At 47.0% G+C, this 20,095-nt stretch overlaps 1 protein-coding gene across 13 annotated transcripts in view; it reads right to left on the bottom strand.

Annotated features, from left to right (window-relative positions):
• Window positions 1-20,095, bottom strand: part of CLEC16A (C-type lectin domain containing 16A) — a 229,092-nt gene that overhangs the window by 188,775 nt on the left and 20,222 nt on the right. For all 13 annotated transcript variants that reach the window (XM_035267032.3, XM_078344753.1, XM_035267035.3 and 10 more), the window contains 6 exons: window positions 14,586-14,734; window positions 12,659-12,764; window positions 10,834-10,957; window positions 6,453-6,627; window positions 4,347-4,400; window positions 277-390 (listed from right to left, as the gene is read on the bottom strand). In XM_035267032.3, the coding sequence (XP_035122923.2) occupies window positions 277-390; window positions 4,347-4,400; window positions 6,453-6,627; window positions 10,834-10,957; window positions 12,659-12,764; window positions 14,586-14,734 (722 nt within the window). The remainder of the gene's footprint in view (window positions 1-276; window positions 391-4,346; window positions 4,401-6,452; window positions 6,628-10,833; window positions 10,958-12,658; window positions 12,765-14,585; window positions 14,735-20,095) is intronic.

Raw genomic sequence — 20,095 nt, forward strand, 5'->3', positions numbered from 1 at the left:
GTGTCCCGATAACACAGATGTGCAACTAAGGCCCAGAGTCGTACAATCCATGTTTAAGAACACACAATCAGTCAAATCCAGGTACCCGACCCCAGCTTTTCCTGGGTATGCAATCAGGACTCTGATTAGGCTCAATGAATCCCAGACCAGCTTATCTATCATCATTGCTATATACTCAGAACGTTAGTTTCTGATTTTAGAGAAACAGGCAGGTTAGCAAAATGAGCAATGGTGTCTTATTAAGGTCAAGCAACGGTCTCAAAGCTAGTGACTTACAGAACTTCTCTGAACATCCTGTTCAGTCTTAGCATACATCTCAGACAGATCACCATTCAGAATGACTTCAGCTAATGAGTTCACCAGCGGTGCATGATGTATAATTAAGAAGACCTGGTGGAAAAAAAAGAAACGGGATTTGCGTGAAAGTGTGCACTATTTTCAACCTCTTGCTTCGTGGATCAGAAATGACCAGGCTGGGCTACCTGAGTCCTGTATTAAGCAGCAATTCCTATGAAGCAAAATCCAAAGAATGAGCCACAGTTAGCAGCAATCAGTTACGCTCTTGTAAGGTTGGCTTCTCCTTCAGACCATTGCCTATTTGGCTGGCTGCTCATCCTCGGAAGGAAGTGCATTAATGCGAGACTGTCCCTCATGGCTGGGTGAAGCCAAATCCGGCTGAAGTGGAGCAATGCAGGAAAGAACAGCCAAACCAGCACACTCCTTCCTTTCCACAGGCATTTTAGTGTCAAATTTGATTATGATAAGACTAGAAGGCACTGTCCCAATATTTTAGTGATACAGGAAGAAAGGGCTGGAGTCTTGTTCCAATCAAGAACTTGGCAGAGGGTTGGCTACACAGAGATTCCATTGTGTAAAGGAGCTCCGACCCTGTGGTGTGTTTTAGCACACAGGGATTCCACAGCATCGGCAGTAGGTGTGCTAACTATGGGACTGAAAACCACAGGAGACAGAGGCAGACCCAGCCAGTCCACAATACAAAATCAGAGGGCTCTGGGCTAAGCTGGCCCTGCTCCCACACCTGTTGCCCAATGTTCAGAGGATGAGCTTTCAGAATCAGGGTATTCAAAACTGTCTTGCAAAGTTAGCCTAGATAAGCCTGTTTTGTTTTAAAATGTAAAGGCAATAGGGCGTAGCTCAGGGTGTGGCTTATCTACCATTTGTATATAAATGTGTGTGGATGTTTGTATTTGCTTATTTTACATATGCATAGGCCAAGGTTTCTCAGTCTCGGCACTGCTGACACTTCGGCTGTAACTGACTGCTGAGGGAGGTTGTCCCAGACACTGCAGGCTGGTTAGCAGCAACCCTGACCTCCACACAAATGACTTTAATGAGGAACTGTCCCTCTAACTTGATTCCTAGCTGTTTTGAATGTGGCGTGGGGCTTTGTCTTTTTGGCCAGAGAGGAGAGGTTCAGAGCCCACCTCCTCCTAGCAGGTAGACCAGTCTGGACACGTCCTGACCACCACTCACAGCCTCAGTCATGACAACTGAATATGTGTCCAGGCATTGCCAGGTATCCCCTGAGGGGCAAAATCGCCCCTAGTAGAGAACCTCTGATAGATGACTGTTAGGACATACGAGGACCCTGTAACCCTAATTGTCTCTGGGGATGGATACAAGTCAGGAGCCTGAACAAAACTAGAAAAGAAACCGTTTCTTTTTACCTGTTTGAACTTTTTAACTTTAAAAAACGTTATTTTAAAAGTATTATTTTTTAAAAAGTGAAGGCAAAAATCAACACAAGCTGCCTCTGGGGAATGAGGCTGGGTGCCTGGGGTACAAGCTGCCTCTGGGGAATGAGGCTGGGTGCCTGGGGTACAAGCTGCCTCTGGGGAATGAGGCTGGGTGCCTGGGGTAGAGAATAAGAGAGAGACTTTTCCCATGTCATGTTCTACACTGTTTGAACAGGGGGAATATATTATTCCAACAAATAAATACAATTCAAATTGAATAAAAGGTACAGAGAGAATGGCCAATGTGGCACCTCCTTATAAAAATCTGCATCTGTTTTAAAAATACTGGGAACCTTTTCCATCACAGAGACCGCCAAGTATGATTCAATGAGTTAACCCATGTCCAAGGCTTGGCAAGCCCTCAAATGTTAGCAACGGCGATGATGATTTTTCTCACCTTCATTATGGCTGAATTACTGCCACACATCACTCTACCAACAATACAAAACCCCAGTCACTGTGGTCATTCATTCTCAAATATCTATTACATACCTTGTATGAATGTGGCCTTAACTGATCATTTATTCCTTCTTCTGTTCAGTCCACAAGCATTCAGTGAGCACCTACAAAGGCAACCCTGAACAAAGCAACCAATTCCTGCCCGTGGACACGCACAGCATTCATTTTCCTGGCTCTCAACTTGAAAGAGGGACAGCGAGTAACGGCAGGGCATGTGGAAGGATGTGCAGGCCAGACGCAAAAAGTCGGGCCCAGCTACCCACACCACACTCACTGTTAGAGTTTAATATTAGAAGGACAGCATCACCTGTCACACCAAATTAACGTGATCCATGCAAATTTTCATAGTTTTCTAGCTGTGCTTGTAAAATAATTTGCAAGTATGCAATGATTTTATATTGAGGTAGGGGCTTTAAGGACAGAGGATTTATACCTGATTTTAGGTTTTCACACATTTAGGTCACATTTCCCTTAAGCTAAATGAAAATGCAGGGGTTGTTTAAAAGGGTTCTATTACTCAAGTTTGAGGAACACTGAAGTACAAGCTATGTTTTCATGAAACAAGTAATTGGGTGCCTGGGCTACTGGTCCTTTACAAAGCAAGCAGAAGAGGACTCTCAGAGGAAAGGCGTAACCCTCTCCACTGACGTTCCCGCTGTGGGCGGCCATGCTCTCTGGAGCAGACCCTGCCTGGGCAATGCTCCAACAGCTGAAAGGTCCTTCAACACTGAAGGATGCTTTCCATGTGATTCCTGGGGCTGAGAACTGGCTTGGTTGGGTCCTGCTGGACTCCTAGAATCCCAAGCAGGAGCTGCCAGAAGACTTGTAAAGAGGCAAAAGAAAAAAGCTGCCAGGAGAGGCTGGGGTTTGTGCTGAGCCCCACAGTACAGAGCGGCATTCAGACAGTCACCCTGTGCAGAGCTCTGAGCAAACAGAGCCCCAGGAAAGGACGCCAGGCTGTGAGTGGGTGGTCAGGACACGTCCAGACTGGTCTACCTGCTGGGAGGAGGTGGGCTCTGAACCTCTTCTTTCCGGCGAAAAAGACAAAGCCCCACCCCAAATTCAAAACAGCTAGGGATCAAGTTAGAGGGACAGTTCCTCATCAAAGCAAATAAGTACCTGTACCACTGCAAAAGCGGAAACAGACTTCTGGGTAAATACTGGATTACTTGACAGTCTACTAAGACGCCCTGAGAATCTGGACTGCCTGTAATAAAAATATTTTGAAAGTTATGTAACTGGGTCACTATGGAGTTTTTCCCTTCTTGTAAATATTACATAATTACATGAAGGAAACATACTTGTTTAAGCAGGGGAGGGAGACAAATTGGCTCAAGGTTGCTACAAGATCCCTTCCACAAGGTAATCTGGGAAATAGAACCACGATTAAGCCCTTTAAAAATAGCTTCATTTCGGCCAGGCACGGTGGCTCAAGCCTGTAATCCCAGCACTTTGGGAGGCCGAGGCGGGTGGATCACGAGGTCAAGAGATCGAGACCATCCTGGTCAACATGGTGAAACCCCGTCTTTACTAAAAATACAAAAAATTAGCTGGGCATGGTGGCACGTGCCTGTAATCCCAGCTACTCAGGAGGCTGAGGCAGGAGAATTGCCTGAACCCAGGAGGCGGAGGTTGCAGTGAGCCAAGATCATGCCATTGCACTCCAGCCTGGGTAACAAGCGCAAAAGTCCGTTTCAAAAAAAAAAGCTTCATTTCAGGAAGTCTGTTACACCAAGGTTGCTATGTTTTGCACACTGTGGGTTCTGCAGTGTGGGGCTTCATTCAAAGTTCCGTGAGTAACAGCGCTGCAACCCACATGTCCAGGGTCTTGCAAGCACTCCTCAGTTGTTTTGGAAACCCCAGTCTTCACAGTAAAAATCAACTACACAAGTCAGGTTTGGTTTATTTTTCATTTCTCTTTGGATTTCTATCTCCTACCATGAAAAAGATACATACTACCTCTATTTGGTGCCTGGAAAACAGAAAGTCCCTTCTGTTTGACTGTTATTTTATTTGAGGATAGGGGACACAGAGAAGATGGGGTGACGTGATTTGGGAAGTTTCTTCAAGGCAGTGGCACGCCAAGGGACCCCAAATGAAGTGGAGACAACGGTGAATGATCAAGCATACCTGTGACAGTAGATAGAGAGACACCGGCAGGCTAATTTTCGGCCGTTCTCCTCCCTAGTAGGCAAGGGGGAGAGACAGAGAGAGATCAGATCACACCAGTGAGCAGCACAAAACACACAAAGCCAAAGCCTTCTGTGTGAACAAAAGCTCCTGTCCCACTGACTTCCTCCATGGCCCTAGGGCTGCCCTTTACTGGTGCTGGCCAAAAGTCCGCTCTGCAAAATCCCACTCAATACTGTTTGCTGCCCTTTCCTGGTGCCAGTCAAAGGTCCATTCTGCAAAATCCCACTCAGTACTATTTGTAAGGCCACTATTTTTCCACCTGAGAAACCTTTCACCATTAGTCACAGATGAGAAGGTGACCCACCAGAACTTGCTCCTGAAGTTACGAAGCATGTTCATTTCCACCAGCTGGGGCACCGGACACCCCAGCAGGAGAGGTCCCTAGGAGGCCTGTTCTTGGGAAGGTATTTTCAAAGCATGGGGTGGGGGAGGAGGTTTAGGGCACTCAGGCTTTGGAAAAGCCCCTCATTTACACTGAACTTCATTCAATATGCTCCATCTCACACCCACCCTGTGAGAGAAGAATCATTAGGCCCTTAATTTGCGGCCTAAGAAAACGGCTCAGGTTAACTGCTTTGTCCAAGGACAGAGGTAGAAAGGGAAGAGGCAGAATTTGAACACAGGTCTGAAAACTCTAATTCTCATTCTTTGTCTCTGCCTCCCAGTGCTGCCTCTGTTAAAGCTAAGGAGCTTATTCACTTTTACAGTCTTCTCACACACATACTCTGTCTCTGTCTCAGGAAATAAGAAGGAAAGGAAAATCAGCGTGCTTTGAAAGGAATCTCCTTTGGGCTCAAAACCTCAGTCCTGGCCAGGCCTGGTGGCCTACACCTTGTAATCCCAGCACTTTGGGAGGCTGAGGCAGGCAGATCACATGAGATCAGGAGACCAGCCTGGCCAACATGGTGAAACCCTGTTTCTACTAAAAAAATACATTTTCTTTTATTTACTCATCTGTAGTTAGAATCCCCCAAACTCCATCCCCTTGGGGCACCCCTGCATGGTGACCAGCTGGCTCTGTCCTGCCTCCTACTGAGGCCCCCTTACCTCCAGAGGAACTGCACAGAGGCCTCCCCTCCAAAAGCAGCATTTCTCATAGGGGAGGGGATGGGGGGTTGAGGGGGTCTGAGAACCAGCAGCACATAATCAAAATCACCTGAGGGACAGTTGAGCCATGAAGATTCCTGGGTCCACCCCAGAGCAACAGAACCAGAAGCCCTGAGACTGGGAGAGAAGCTGAGGCCCTGCATGTTACCAGCCACCATCCTCACTGGCCTCTGGGGTCTGCTAACAGTGAACAGTCTCCACCCTGGGACCGTTCCCTGAGTGTGCTCAATCCTGTCCCTCTGTGCTGCACAAGTTCTGCTGCTGTCTGCATCTTCTCCAAATCAATGGGTTCTGGCAACAACCAGGAAAAGTTACCAGGGAGGAGAACACCTCCAGGAAGGATGTGCAGAAACCAAAAACCTACATTTGGAGAGGTTTCCTGTTTCCTCCTGTCGGTAATCTTTTCTCATTCACTTTTACAGTCTTTTCACACACACACACACTCTGTCTCAGGAAAAGAGAGGAAAAGGAAAGGAAAACCAGCTGCTTTGAAAGGACTCTCCCTTGGGCTCAAAACCTTGGTCCCCTGGTAAGCACAGTGGCTCATGCCTGTTATCCCAGTAGTCTGGGGGCCCCAGGCAGGTGTATCTCCTGAGGTCAGGAGTTTGAGACCAGCATGATTAACATGGTGAAATGCTATCTCTACCAACAAGTACAAAAATTATTCAGGCATGGTAGTATGCACCTATAATCCCAGCTAGTTGGGAGGCTGAGGTGGGAGAATCACTTGAACCCAGGAGGCAGAGGTCGCACTGAGCTGAGATCGCGCCATTGTACTCCAGCCTGGACACAAGAGGGACACTCTGTCTCAAAACAACAACAACAAAATAAAAATCTCAGTCCTAGTTTGCAATGCTCCACCCCACTCCAGGGGACTGTTCTTCCTCATTTCTTAAGATGGCCTTCAGCCAGAGGGAGCCATGGGGCGGGACCCACCTTGTCCTGGTTCTCCAGTGAGTAAACGTAGAGGGGCAGGAAGAGCCTGTTGAGCAGGTGGTCTGTGAGCACATCGTTGAGGAACTCGCAGTTGATGATCAGGATGTCATTGAGATAGTGCAGGTGGTCTAGGTGCTCTGCCACCAGGTCACTGAGTTTGCCCCGATTCCGGTGCCTGCCAGGAGAAATGACCACCTCAGCCTAGAGGCCAGCACTTGGAGCCTTTGAGACTAACATCAATGGCCTCAGACTTAGGTCACCGGGGGTTCATCCATATAATCAATATTTGAGTTAGTCTCAAGAGACACTTATCTTGGCCCCTGCTGGGGAGATACACAAAGGGATAATGGGTAGGTTTACTGTAATCAATTTCAGGGGACTGCTGGGGTACCTCCACTCTCTGGGGGTCTCAATATCACCCCTCCCACTACCACAGCCCCCCCCAGAATGAGGTAAACAAAGCAAAATGCTGCTAAGCTCTTCCAGCAAGCCAGTGCACAAGCACAGCCACTAGCCATTGTGGCAAGATCCCCTGGCTCCCCAGATAAAGCAGCATTAATGGAGCAATAAATCCACTGTAATTAAAATGCTCCAGAAGAGTTCTAAAGAGAAAAGCAGGCCACCCCAGTGGCCCGACACATGCGGACACACAGCAAAGACACAACGCCCCTCCCCCAGGCCCCTGCCCTGGAGGTCTCGGTCGACCTGCAGTTAGCTACAGCATGCTGGGTCGGGAGAGGGGGTAAAGTCTCTTGGGGAGAGTCAGTCTCACACTCACCACCCTCAAAGCAGTATGCTGCACATGCTAGCTAAGCATTCTGTTTCTATTGTTATTATTACCCAATTAAGAGATGGTTATTTTTGACAGCAGCAAATTAAAAAAATAAAAGCAAATAGAATTCAAAGTCTCCTGTAAAGCCACCACTAACAGACATCCACTATGAACATTTTGGGACTTATAACCCTAACGTCTGTGTTTGTCACACATTCACTTCTCCCAGTGGCAGTCACATCTAAAGTACAGACATCACATTTCTATCCATCTAACTGTATATACTTGAGAAAAATAAAGTAACACCAAGATCAATTTTGCTTCTTTCATGTAATTCTAGATAACTATTCCTTTTATTTACTTATTGTTTATTATGTTTTGAGAGAGGGTCTTGTTCTGTCACCCAGGCTGGAGTGTTGTGGTGTGCTCATTATAGCCTCAACCTCTCAGGCTCAAATGTTCCTCCCACCTCAGCTTCCCAAGTAGCTCAGATTACAGGTACCTGCCACCATGCCCGGCTATTTTAAAAATTTCTTTTGTAGGGGGTTGGGGGGTCTCACCATGTTGCCCAGGCTGGTCTCAAACTCCTGGACTCAAGTGACCCTTCTGCCTCGGCCTCCTGCAGTGGTAGGATTGCAGGCGTGAGCCACTATGCCCAGGCCATTATTTCTTATACTTCAATAAGATATTTCAGTTGGGTGCAGTGGCTCATGTCTATAATCCCAGCACTTTGGGAGGCCAAGGCAGGCAGTTCACTTTAGGTCAGGAGTTCAAGACGAGCCTGGCCAACATAGTGAAACCCCCACATCTACTAAAAATACAAAAAAAAAAAAAATCAGCCAGGCATGGTGGCATGCGCCTGTTGCCCCAGCGATTCAGGAGGCTGAGGCACTGGAATCGCTTGAACCTGGGAGGTGGGTTGCAGTGAGCCAAGACTACGCTACTGCACTCCAGCCTGGGAGATAGAGCAAAACTATCTCAAAAGAAAAAAAAAGAAGAAGATATTTGGTAAATATTTATAGCAAATACATGTTGTAAAGCCTAATAGCATAACGAATGCCTATGAACCCACCGTGCACCTGAGATCTAGAACATTTATGCCCAATGTTTTGTACTTTTCTCCCACTTAGTAAGACACTTTGGAACATTTTCTCTAATGGTATATTTAATATGCCTCGCTTTTTAATACTTTGGTTTAAAAAATAACAAAGTAATACATGCAGCGAGATTTAAAACTCAAATTGCCTTGATATGCTGATAATGAAAAAGAGCAGCTCGTGGCCCCGTCTCCTCCACTTTTGTTTTTCTTTCTTTTGAGACAGTGTCTTGCTCTGTCACCCAGGCTGGAGAGCAGTGGGGCGATCTCAGCTCACTGCAACCTCCAACTCCTGGGTTCAAGCAATTCTCGTGCCTCGGCCTCGAAGCTGGGATTACAAGAATGTACCACTATGCCTGGCTAATTTTTGTATTTTTAGTAGAGATGGGGCCAGGCTGGTCTCCAACTCCTGGCCTCAAGTGATCTGCCCGCCTTGGCCTCCCAAAGTGCTAGGATTACAGGTGTGAGCCACCACGCCCTGCCCTCTTTTACTTCTTCCCACTCTCTAGAGGCAGCTGTTTCTGCAGATAGTTCCTCCCATTTTCTAGAAAATCTGCATGGACTTCTATTTTGCAATTGAGACGTTTTAGGTATTATCTATTGACCTCCTGTTATGACAGAACTCTTCCGTTCTCTGCCATTTCCCCCCAAGTAGTTATCAGCAATTGGGGTTGATGTTATCATAACATTCGATGTGGAGCCAAATAGAGGACTATGATTTCATTTCCTTGCTTGTATAACTTTGCTCTTTCTGTAGCGAAGTGTCTCATTATGTCTCGAATCCACCACTGTTTAAATCCATAAGGCTTCTAGCTTTCCCAGTTGCTCAGTCAGGTCTGCCATCTACCCATCCTTGCTTCTTTCCCCATATCAGATCTCATATTCTATCTGCTAGCTCCCCTCCCCCAGGACAACTCTTTTCTGGTCCCTTTAGCATCCTGACCCCAACTGGACGCACCTTTCACTAGACCTGGGCAAAGCTGTCACCCTGGAGTAGTGGTTCTCAAGTAAGGGTGATTTTGCCTTAAAGGGGACATCTGGCAATGTCTGAGAACATTTTTGGTTAATACGACTGGGGAGGGGTGCTATCGGCATCTAGTAGGTAAAGGCCAGGGATGCTGGTAAAAATCCTACAATGCACAAGACAGCACCCATAACAATGGTACCCAGTTCAAGAGAGACAAGGGAAAGAAATCCTGCTCTGAAACTTCTAGTCATCCCTCTAAGGACAAAAGCACCATCCTCAACCTTTTTAAAAAAGAGATTTATTGAAGTGTAATTCTCATACCATAACATTCAACTATTTAAGTATACAACGTAATGGTTTTTGGTAGATTCACAGAGTTGCCCGACCATGATCACAGTCAATTTGAGAACATTGTTATCCCCCTGCAAAAAAAACCCCTCATGTCCAGGTGTAGTGGCTTACACCTGTAATCCCAGCACCTTGGGAGGCCAAGGCAGGCAGATCACGAGGTCAGCAGTTTGAGATCAGCCTGGCCAATATGGTGAAACCCTATCTCTACTAAAAATACAAAAATTAGCCAGGCTTGGTGGTGCACACTTGTAATTTCAACTATTCCGGAGGCTGAGGTAGGAGAATCACTTAAATCTGGGAAGCAGAGGTGCAGTGAGCAGAGATCGCATCACTGCACTCCAGCCTAGGTGACAGAGCAAGCCTCCATCTTAAAAAAGAAAAAGTCCCTTACTTGGCTGGAAATGGTGGCCCACACCTGTAATCCTAGCACTTTGGGAGGCTGAGGCAGGAGGATCGCTTGAGCACAGGAATTTAAGATCGGCTTTGGCAACATGGCAAAACCCCATCTCTACTAGAAATCAAAACAGCTGGATGTGACAGCATGGGCCTGGTCATCTTAGCTACCTGGGAGGCTGAGGTGGGAGAATTGCTTAAACCTAGGAGGTCAAAACTACAGTAAGCCATGATCACTATACTGCTCTGTCACCCTGGGTGACAGAGCAGTATTCTGTGTCAAAAAAAAGAAAAAGCCCAATACTCATTAGTAGTTGCTTCCTATGTCGCCAGACAGCATTCGAGCCCTAGGAAACCCCCAATCTACTCTCTGCCCCTATAGATTCACCTACTGTGAGCATTTCACTAGGCCTAAGGCTTTGAGGTTGACCTACACCGTACCACACATCAGTGCTTCATTCCTTTTCATTGCCAAACACTATTCCATCTTACAGAGACAACACTTTGCTAATGCTTTCATCAGCTGACAGAGCCCCTCGGCCTTCTCACCAGCTGCCTAGCAGCCCCATCTATGGTGTACTGAATTGATTTACCCCGCCTGCTCTGGGAGGTGGCTGAGTTGTTTCCAGAGTTTCATTATTACAAACAGGTGGGCAGAACCTTTTAGAGTACGGAAGTCCATGCTCTGCCGACACAGAGATAGGGAAGTGCTGTCCTTGGGTTTCTTTTTTCCTTGATGAAAACAGAATTGTTCCCTACTTGCCCTGTCTACATCCTGAGTGGCCCTGAGGGTGTCACTTACTCCTCATCTGTCTGCACGCAGTCATCAAGTTCGATCACGTGGCTCCCGATGAACCAGACCAAATTGGAAAAGTAAGGAACTGCAGTTTTATCCCGGATGTAGTGCAGCATGGCCTGGTTATCCACTGAGGAAATTCACAGAAGAAAAAAAGTCAAGCTACCAAAAATAACTTGGGGGCGATTTAAAAAACAAAAACAAAGCAAAACCCCAAAACCACAATGAAAAAGCCCTCTGCTATAATCTGAAATTGTCTGTCTTTCCCGGAAATACTTGAAAATGTGTATCTTATTCATAAAACTATAGTCATCAAGGCAGTTCTTGTGATATTTTATACTTAAAAAGAAATTAGTTGGGCTACACATTAATAGTGCATTGGAGAGCTTACTTATCAGCAGCGGATTGAGCTAGACTACACTGAGAATTACACCATTCTCAAGCAAGGTTCCTGTATTTACATCTAAGGATAAATTAAGAAAGCGGAAAACCAGAGGTTAATAACTTACATGACACTGGAATAAGGAACACAGGAATCGTCATTGAAGGAAAGGCATAAAACAGACAACAGTTAACAGGGTTAGGAACTGGGAAGGTGAGAGAGCTGCGCAGAGGGAGAGACGCCAGGGCAGGAGGCATCTGCATGAGATAGAAGGTCAGAAGGGGACAAGAGAAACAGCAGGAGGCAGCAGAACCAACTGTGGCCTGAACCAGGGTGGCAAACTTAGAAGCCTGCCAGGTTGGTTGGTGGTCAGGAGGTCCAGCATGTGACCTGGGAGCATGGGCTTTGACCCCAAAGGGGCAGCTGCTTCTGTTCCCGCTAACCCCCACCCTGCAGGACTGTGGACCTCGACTAGCCAAATCTACATCTTCAAGGTGCAAATACAGATTACCATGGAAAACCTCCCAATTTTTAAATACTGGCAACTACATATTTTTTTTCAAAAATGAAGCAAATTAAAACACGTCTGATGGCTGGATATGGCCCACAGGTCCTCAGTCTATGACCCCTGGATGGGTCCAGTTGGGCTCTTAGAAAGGTTCTTAAATTTAATGTAAGCCCAGTGCTAGGCTGGAGTGAGGAACCCCACCCTAATTAACAAGTAATAACATTCTGACTCATTAAAGTCCAAGCCTTTTCATCCCTAAGAAGATACAGTTCCATCTCCATTGTGGTGACTCCCGGGGAAATAAGCCAGGCATTAGGCAGACAACTTCCAAGCATCTTCTTGGAAGGACAATTCCAGTTCACGAAACCTTGGCCAGGCAGCCTTTGTGTCAGTGCAGCAGAGAGGGGGGAATGGCTTTTTCCCTGGGGCAGTGTTTTGAGCGTTAAGAACATCTTGAAAGAAAGGAGGAATTTGTCGGTACGGGACTTTGCAGCCCGTTGAGAATACAACATTGCCCCCTGCTGTTCAAAATGTGACATGCTTTTATATATTACTTAAAAGTCAGATTACCCCTTAGCTGTATTAAAGTGTATTTCACAAGCCAAAACACAAAAAATTTACATGTCATATTTAAAAGAAAACTTTGCTTCCCCCAATTCTGTAACACAGCAACTCTAAATCCCACACGTGCCTCTCTTAGGACATTCTACTTCTGGGTGGCAGCATGAGCAAGACCTGGACATGCCTGGAGAAGGCAAGGATTTCCATGAGCGGCCAGCTAAATGCCAGGGGGCTCCACGATTTTCGTGAGAAGCAGCCACGGCTCATCATCAATGTGCTCCCTCATTACACTCTGAGAACCATACGCATACACATATGGGAGTGAGCACTTGCTGCCAAGTCAGAAATCTGCCAAGGCACAAGCCTATGAGGACACTTACCTTTATAGACATTCAAAGTTATGGTTCTTACAGCAATTCTAACCATGCTCTCAGGGTGATTGAAAAACTTGATGGCTTCTGTGTACAGGGCAAAGTCATTGGTGTGCTAAAACAAAAGAATTAACAAAAACAAATGACAAGCCATAAGCCAGGCCTGGCCCCACCCCAACTCTCTGGATTCCAGCAGAGACTTCAGAAAGACCAAAAAAAAAAAAAAGGTTGACAACGTGAACCGTAAGTCAGTGGTTTATTCCCAATGGGGAATGTGGAAAAGGATGGGAAGGCAAAGCCACAGAAGAAACAGAAAAGTCCAAGTCCGTGTGGTGGTGCACATCTATAGTACCAGCTACTCGGGAGGGTGAGGTGGGAGGATAGCTTGAGCCCAGGAGCTTGAGGCTGCAGTGAGCTGTGACTGCCACTGCACTCCAGACTGGGCAAACAGAGCAAGACCCGGTCTCCAAAAACAAAAGAAAAAAGAACAGTAGTAGTGGCAGTAGCAGAAGTAATCATTCATTCACTGGGTGGGAGTAGTGGCTCATGCCCATAATCCCAGGACTTTGGGAGGCCACAGAGGGAGGATCGCTTGAGGTCTGGAGTTTGAGACCAGCCTGGGCAATGAGACAAGACCCCATCTCTACTTTAAAAATTGTAACTTAAAAAAAAAAGAGTCCAGATAATGTCAGACCCGGGTTCCTTACCTCTTCTACCGCTTCTAACCTGTGCAATGCAGTATTTCTAAACCTCTGTTTCTTCATCTATAAAATGGGGATAATAATATCTATTTTATGGTTTCCAGGATTAAATGAGATCATTTCTGATCTCTTGCTCACCCCAGCACCTGACAGCTAAGAAGTACTCAATGGGATGTGGGGAGACATGAAGGGAAGGCTGGAGCCTTCTGAGAATGTTTTCCTTGGAAGTTAAAAACAGACACAAGAAGGGAAGTGATCTCATCAGGGATTTCAGCAGTGGCACATGATTATGCAATGTTTGGGGGCAGGGGCAGCCACCCCGTGACCATGAGGGGTTGAACCTGAGGACAGATGCCAACTGTACAGTCAGCAGAGCAGGAAGATGGGAAAGCCTGGGTGCTTGCTGATATGGTTGAACCACAGGATGAACCAGCCCCAGCACAGCCAGTGCCTGGACCTTCTGGTATGGCAGCTACATTGGCCTTATGGTTCAAACTGCTTTTAGATGTGAGGACAGGAGCAACTGATCTATTTAAGTTGTTTTAATAATTCTCCCAAGGAGTGTCAGGGACATTATCTTATCAAGAATAGCAATGTCTCTATGATTTTAGGGAGCCATGTACATACTAGGCACTTTGAAGACATCACCTCATTTAATTCAACCCCTAATAACCCTACAAGATAAATATTCTCATCCCCATTTCTCAGATGAGGAAACTCAGATGAGATTCAGAAAGGGATTGGGACTTCCTGAAGGTGACACAGCAGGGAAGTGACAAAGCCAGCCCTGACTGGAGTTCCTGCTTTTCCCAAAGGGCAACACTTCCCCAAGACAACCTCTAGGCATGCCTCCGTTCTGCCAAGTAAAATGCTCTCAGCACAGACTGAATTTTACACTAAAAATGGAAAGGCTGGCCCAGTGCGGTGGCTCATGCCTGTAATCCTGACACTTTGGGAGGCCAAGGTAGGAAGATCGCTTGAGCCCCAGGGTTCAAGACCAACCTGGGAAACACCATAAGACCCTGTCTCTACAAAAATTAAATTTTTTCAACAGAAAGGTAACTTACATAATTTAAAAAAAAGTTTTAGGCATGCCAAAGTCAAATAGTGTTGCCGTGAAAATCCAAACAAGCACGTACCAGCTCTGTAAACAGACACAAGACCACCCAGATCTCAGGTGCTGCCGTAACTGATTGAGCTTTACACCCACACGTGCCCTTCTGGCAATTACTTACCTCATTATAAAAGAAATGGACAGTGTGGTTGTTGAGTTTTAACGAAAGTGTTTTCAGGAACGATATATAATAGGCCATAATCTCCTCATCAGAAAAGTCAAATTTATGAACGATGATAGAATTTACATAGTTATTTGAGAGCAAATAATCTAGAGGGAGAAAACAAAACAAAACAGGTTAATTCAGGCTGGAGGAAAGATAAGCCAGGTAACCAGCACATGACCATGTGAATGTACTTGAATCAGGTAAGCCTCTGGGTTGCTGGGATTAAACACACTAACTGGAAGAGCTTAACTTTTAACCAGCAAAGAGATCATCTGTGATGCACACTCCCAGGAAGTTCAAAGGCATCGCCAGAAAACAGCCCTTCTCTGCCCTCCCACAGCAAATAAAGAAAGACACTCCAACATTTGTCTTTTCATTGATGGAAAGTTCAACAAAGAGCTGGGGGTGGGGGAGACCAGCTGGCGTGTGGGCATTTTCGCAAACCACCATAGATGAGGATAAAAAGCTGCCCCCTTCTGCCATCACAAATCACATCATCAACTCTGAATGCCACAACAGGCCACACTGGGGTTTTCTCCTCCTTATATAGCAACATGATTTCATAAAGGTCACCTGCTGAATCCCTACATGGCGGGCATTGGGCTGAGTGCTTTGCAGGACCATTAACCATCACTGGAAACTGCAGACTAGAACTCATTCTTTCCATTTTGCAGAAGAACAAGAACATCTCAGAGAAGTTAACTTACCGAGCACAGAGACAGTCACAGAGAAGGGATTCAAACCTAGGGTCTGATGTCAGAACCTGTGCCTGTCATGCATTATGGGGAACCAACAATGAAAACTGAGTGATGAGGGACCCAGGGCATTGGGGTCAACTGAAGAGCAACCCCACTCCCAAGCTCCCAGTGCCTCGCCCTGCGAAAACGCAGGCCAGTATGGCGAGTGCTTCTGACTGCGAAGAGAGGTGAAACCAGACCCAACACTGCATATCTCCTGATCCTGACATGTTTGCCACTGAGCAAACTAGCTTTTAAAGCTAAAAACGTCTAAACACGTCTCTCGGCCAACACTGCAGCCTATGGCCTGCCGTTCAAAATCTTGGTGTTGGGCCTTGCCAGACGTTTCCCTCTGTTCTCACCGGCCACCCTACAAAGCAAGGCACTGCTGTCCTCTTGCCTGTCCTTTGGGCTGCTGCTGTGTGAGCACTGCACCAGCTCACCTGCCCTGTCCCCAGGACAGCTAGAGGCAGAACAGGATTGACACCTGTGGAGGGCATGGTTTGGAGCCTTGCTACTCAGAGTCTGGTCCTCAGATGGGCAGCACTGCAACCCCTGGAGCATGTCAGACCTGCAGGATCTGGGACCCCAGGCCTGCCTCACCAAATCAGAATCTCCAGGGGTGGGCCCGGTGCTCTGCATTTAAGAAGTGTGCAGAGCTGCCCATGTGTGCTTGTGTTTGGGAGGCTCTGGGTTCAATTATGGACTTGGACTGGCTTGTGTCCACATCTCACACCTGCCACTTCCTACCTGTGTTGTGACCTGGAGCAAGCTGCTGACCCTCCCCACGCCCGTTTGTCTGGAAAAGAGAACAGCAGTACCTTCCTTATAAAGTTGTGGTAAGGATTAACGGAGAAAACGCACAAAAAGCCCTCAGGACAGTATGCGCCACGAAGCAAGCACTCAAAAATGTTAGCTCCCATTACTCTTATTACTATTATGTGGAGACTGAAAATCTCAACTTTAGCCAGGTGTGATGATGTGCGGCTGTGGTCCCAGCTTGAGCCTAGGAGTTCAAGGCTGCAGTGAGCCGTGATCACATCACTGTAGTGCAGCCTAGCGACAGAGTGAGACCCTGTCTCTAAAAACAAATCAAGCAAAGAAAATGTCTACCATATTCCCAGGACTGAATACAGCTGCTCTGGGGTGAAGAGGAGGAAATAAATCATTAAGTTACTTGGAGTCGTCGAGGTACCTAACCGAGGTCAATCAAAGTATGACTCAACAGTCTGCTGGGAATCATCAAAAACACCACAAAGAGGAATCCGGGAGCCCGGGTCCGGGAGCCCGGGATCGTGCGGAAGTCACAGTGTGGGCCTGCGGCTTGGTCCTCCTTGGAAGCCAGTTCTGCGGGAAAGCCACTGTGCACTCTGAGCAGGCATGGCAGGCAGGCTGTGCACTCTGCAGTCTCAGAAGAGCGGTTTTCAAAATCTCCGGAGTTTGACAACTCCTGAGGCACCACTTGGGGACCCCTCCAAGTGAGGAGTTAGTGGGTCTAGGGCTTAAATTTTTTAAGAGAGTTATATGTATCACATTTCCTAAGTGGACAGCTTGACGTAAGTGGAACCGCACATACACGTACATGTACAGTACGGTTTGGCTGTGCCCCCACCTAAGTCTCATCTTGAATTGTAGTTCCCATAATCCCCAGGTGTTGTGGGAGGGACCAGGTGGAAATAATTGAATCATGGGGGTGATTTCCCCCATCCTGTTCTTGTGATAGTGAGTTCTCATGAGATGTGATGCTTTTATAAGGGGCTTCCCCCTTTGCTGGGCACTCATTCTTCTCCTTGCTGCTGCCATGGGAAGAAGGACATGTTTGCTTCCCCTTCTGCCATAATTGTAAGGCCTCCCCAAACATGCTGAACTGTAAGTTGATTAAACCTCTTTCTCTTATAAATTACCCAGCCTTAAATCTATCTATGTGAAACACTTATCTATGTATGTAAAACACTGCAGTTTACATACATTCTCAGAGAATGGACCAATACAACATAGGTATGTGTTTTACAGACCCATGAGAACTAATACAACATACATGTGTTTTACATACATACATACACCTCACAAACCCTAAGTATCCAGCATGAAGTTTTCCATATATGCACAGCGTAAGCACCATCCAGATCCCACATTTGACATTCCCAGCTCTCCAAGAGGCTCCCTCACACCCCTGCCCAGTCAGTACCTGCTACCCCCATTCAGCCCCTGTTCTGCTTCTAGCATGTTAGACTCGCTGTGCCTGTCCTTGAACCTCACCTAGTGGAAGCAGACAGTGCTCACACTTCCTGTGCTTGGCCCCTTGCACTTACTACAACATCTGAGGGCTTTCCAGGTTGCTGTGCATGCAGCAGTAGTAGTTCATTCCTTTTTTCCTTTCCTGTCTCTTTTCTTTTTTGCTATATAGTATTACATTCTCTGAACAGGCCACAGTTTATTTATCCACCTGGAAGCTAACATGGGTAACATGTCGCCCAGGTGATTCTGATACCTGGAGCACTTCTTTTTTATTCTGTGTCATTCTGGCTGTTGCTTGGACAAGTAGGGAGGGGTAATGGGCTGGCAGGATAAGGAGTTGTTGGGCTATCTTACTGAGCCCTGTAGTGACTGGTTAGTGGCTTCCAGGCCACCAGCAGCACAGACGCCATGCTGGGAGCTTCAGATGTGCAACTGTGAGTCTCTTAGTGGCACCCTGGAGCTGGGACAGCGACAGGCTCCTCCACTCCCCAGCAGGGACTTTTCCAGGGCCTCCAAGAGGTGACTCTGTGGGTGGCGGGGGACCACCATAAGACAGCTGGAGGCGTCTCTATTATCAGACTGGGACTTTTCTACTACTGCCCCTCACTGTGGCTGACTTTCTGTGGTATCCTTTTCTAATAAACCCGGGAGCCTGTACGTAATCTCAGTCTCTCAGGACTCTGTCACTTAGGTCACCGACCTCAACAGCCAACAGGTGCACTTGTGAAGTGGCTGCTTGTAAGAGTGAAAAGCTGGAAAGCACCTAAATGCCCACGGTCAGGTTAAATAGATTATGGCACAAGCTGCAGCTCCTAAGCCAAAGCAGCCAGGGTTACAGAAGGGGACGATGAGAGCTCAGACACACTGGGAGGGTGGGAAAGAGAAAAGCAAATAGCAGAATGGCTGATGCACAGTGGACTGTTCGGGCGAAATCCTGCAGAAACTTGACTATATTTTTCAAATATATTTTTGGCTTTTTGTTATTTGACAATGAGGACATTTTTTCTTCAGTGGTTAGAAAATAAAAGCAAAGGTCATCTATCCTCCTCGAGCCTTACAAATCTGAGTTCTGTAAATGTGCAATGATTTCTACCCTTTTTGCAGAGTTTATAAAAGCACTGTGGTGAAGGAGCTATAAAGCCAGGGGCATCTGCCCAGGTTTTTCACAGCAGGGCACCTTTCTTGGTCCCAGGACAAGAAAAGCCACACACACTGCATGACCTCACTTGTAGGGAGAATCTAAAACAGTCAAATTCATAGAAGCAGACAGTCTACCCGGGACTGGGGAGCAGGGGAAATGGGGAGACACTGATCAAAGTGTACCAGGCATGATGAGTAAGTTCCGGAGCTCTCACGTACAGCACAGTGACTCCAGTTAACCCTCCTGTGTTATAGACTTGAAATCTGCTAACAGGGTAGGTCTGACACATTTTCATCACACCATGTGGGCACACACACCTCCCCATACACACACAAATGTGAGGTGATAGATGGTAATTCTCTCTATTGCAATGATTATTTCACAATGTATACATATTCTTTATGTATGTGTATATATTAAATAAAGCTGTACACATTAAATATATATACTTTTTAAAAGTCATATGATTCCAAGAAACCCTCTAAAAGCCATAAGCTTTGACGGCCCCACCCCCATCTCAATCTAGTTGCCCTTTGCCTAGCTGTGCTTCGAGAGGCTTCCCAGGACAGGGAACTGACGGCAATGCAGCCTTAAAAGAGAAAACCAACACCACGGCCACGTCCTATCCGCCAGAGCCTGTGCCTTGCTCTGCACACCTGCTCTCACGCTCACGCCTCCAGCCACTCTATGCTGCAGCCACTGTGCTCTCCTCTTGACAGATGCACAGACAGCAGCTTGGAGTCTTCACTGTCCGGGTGCATGCAGGGAGCGTGGGGCAGAACCAAGCCTGGGACCTGGTTCAGTCTGAGTCCAGGGCCTGTGCCGCTGAGTGGGATCTTCACCTCAGAGCTTTCAGAAGCCACAGTCATTTCATATCCAGTGAAACAGGTGCTGGTAACAAGGGAAACCATTTACGGAGACAGGAGTTGGCCCGTTTGTCAACCTGCAGTCACCAAGCAGCATTACAGCATCTCTGAGGCAGCAGCACCACCTAGTGGCAGCTGTGAGAGCCATCACTCGGCAGTCCTTTCTCCTCTCCCTCTTGGCCAGAGGAATGCTACCATCTCTACCTCCTACCCACTGCACACTTTTTTCATAGCTGTCCAGGGGACTTAGAGCCTACTTCAAATATAGACATTTGGCCACTTGTCCCCCACTTCTGGCGGGCAGGACCAGGGCTTGGTGAAGTCACCTTGGAATAACAACGCTAGCGCTCTAGTGCGGAGGATTAGGAACCAAACCAGGTTTCTCAGCCTCAGCAATGGGGACAATTTGGGCTGTTGTGGAGGCCTATCCTTAATGTACAGTAGCTTCTCCACCCTCTACCCACTAGATGCCAGTGGCATCCC

Source organism: Callithrix jacchus, chromosome 12, assembly GCF_049354715.1.
Source record: "Callithrix jacchus isolate 240 chromosome 12, calJac240_pri, whole genome shotgun sequence".
Taxonomy (NCBI): domain Eukaryota; kingdom Metazoa; phylum Chordata; class Mammalia; order Primates; family Cebidae; genus Callithrix; species Callithrix jacchus.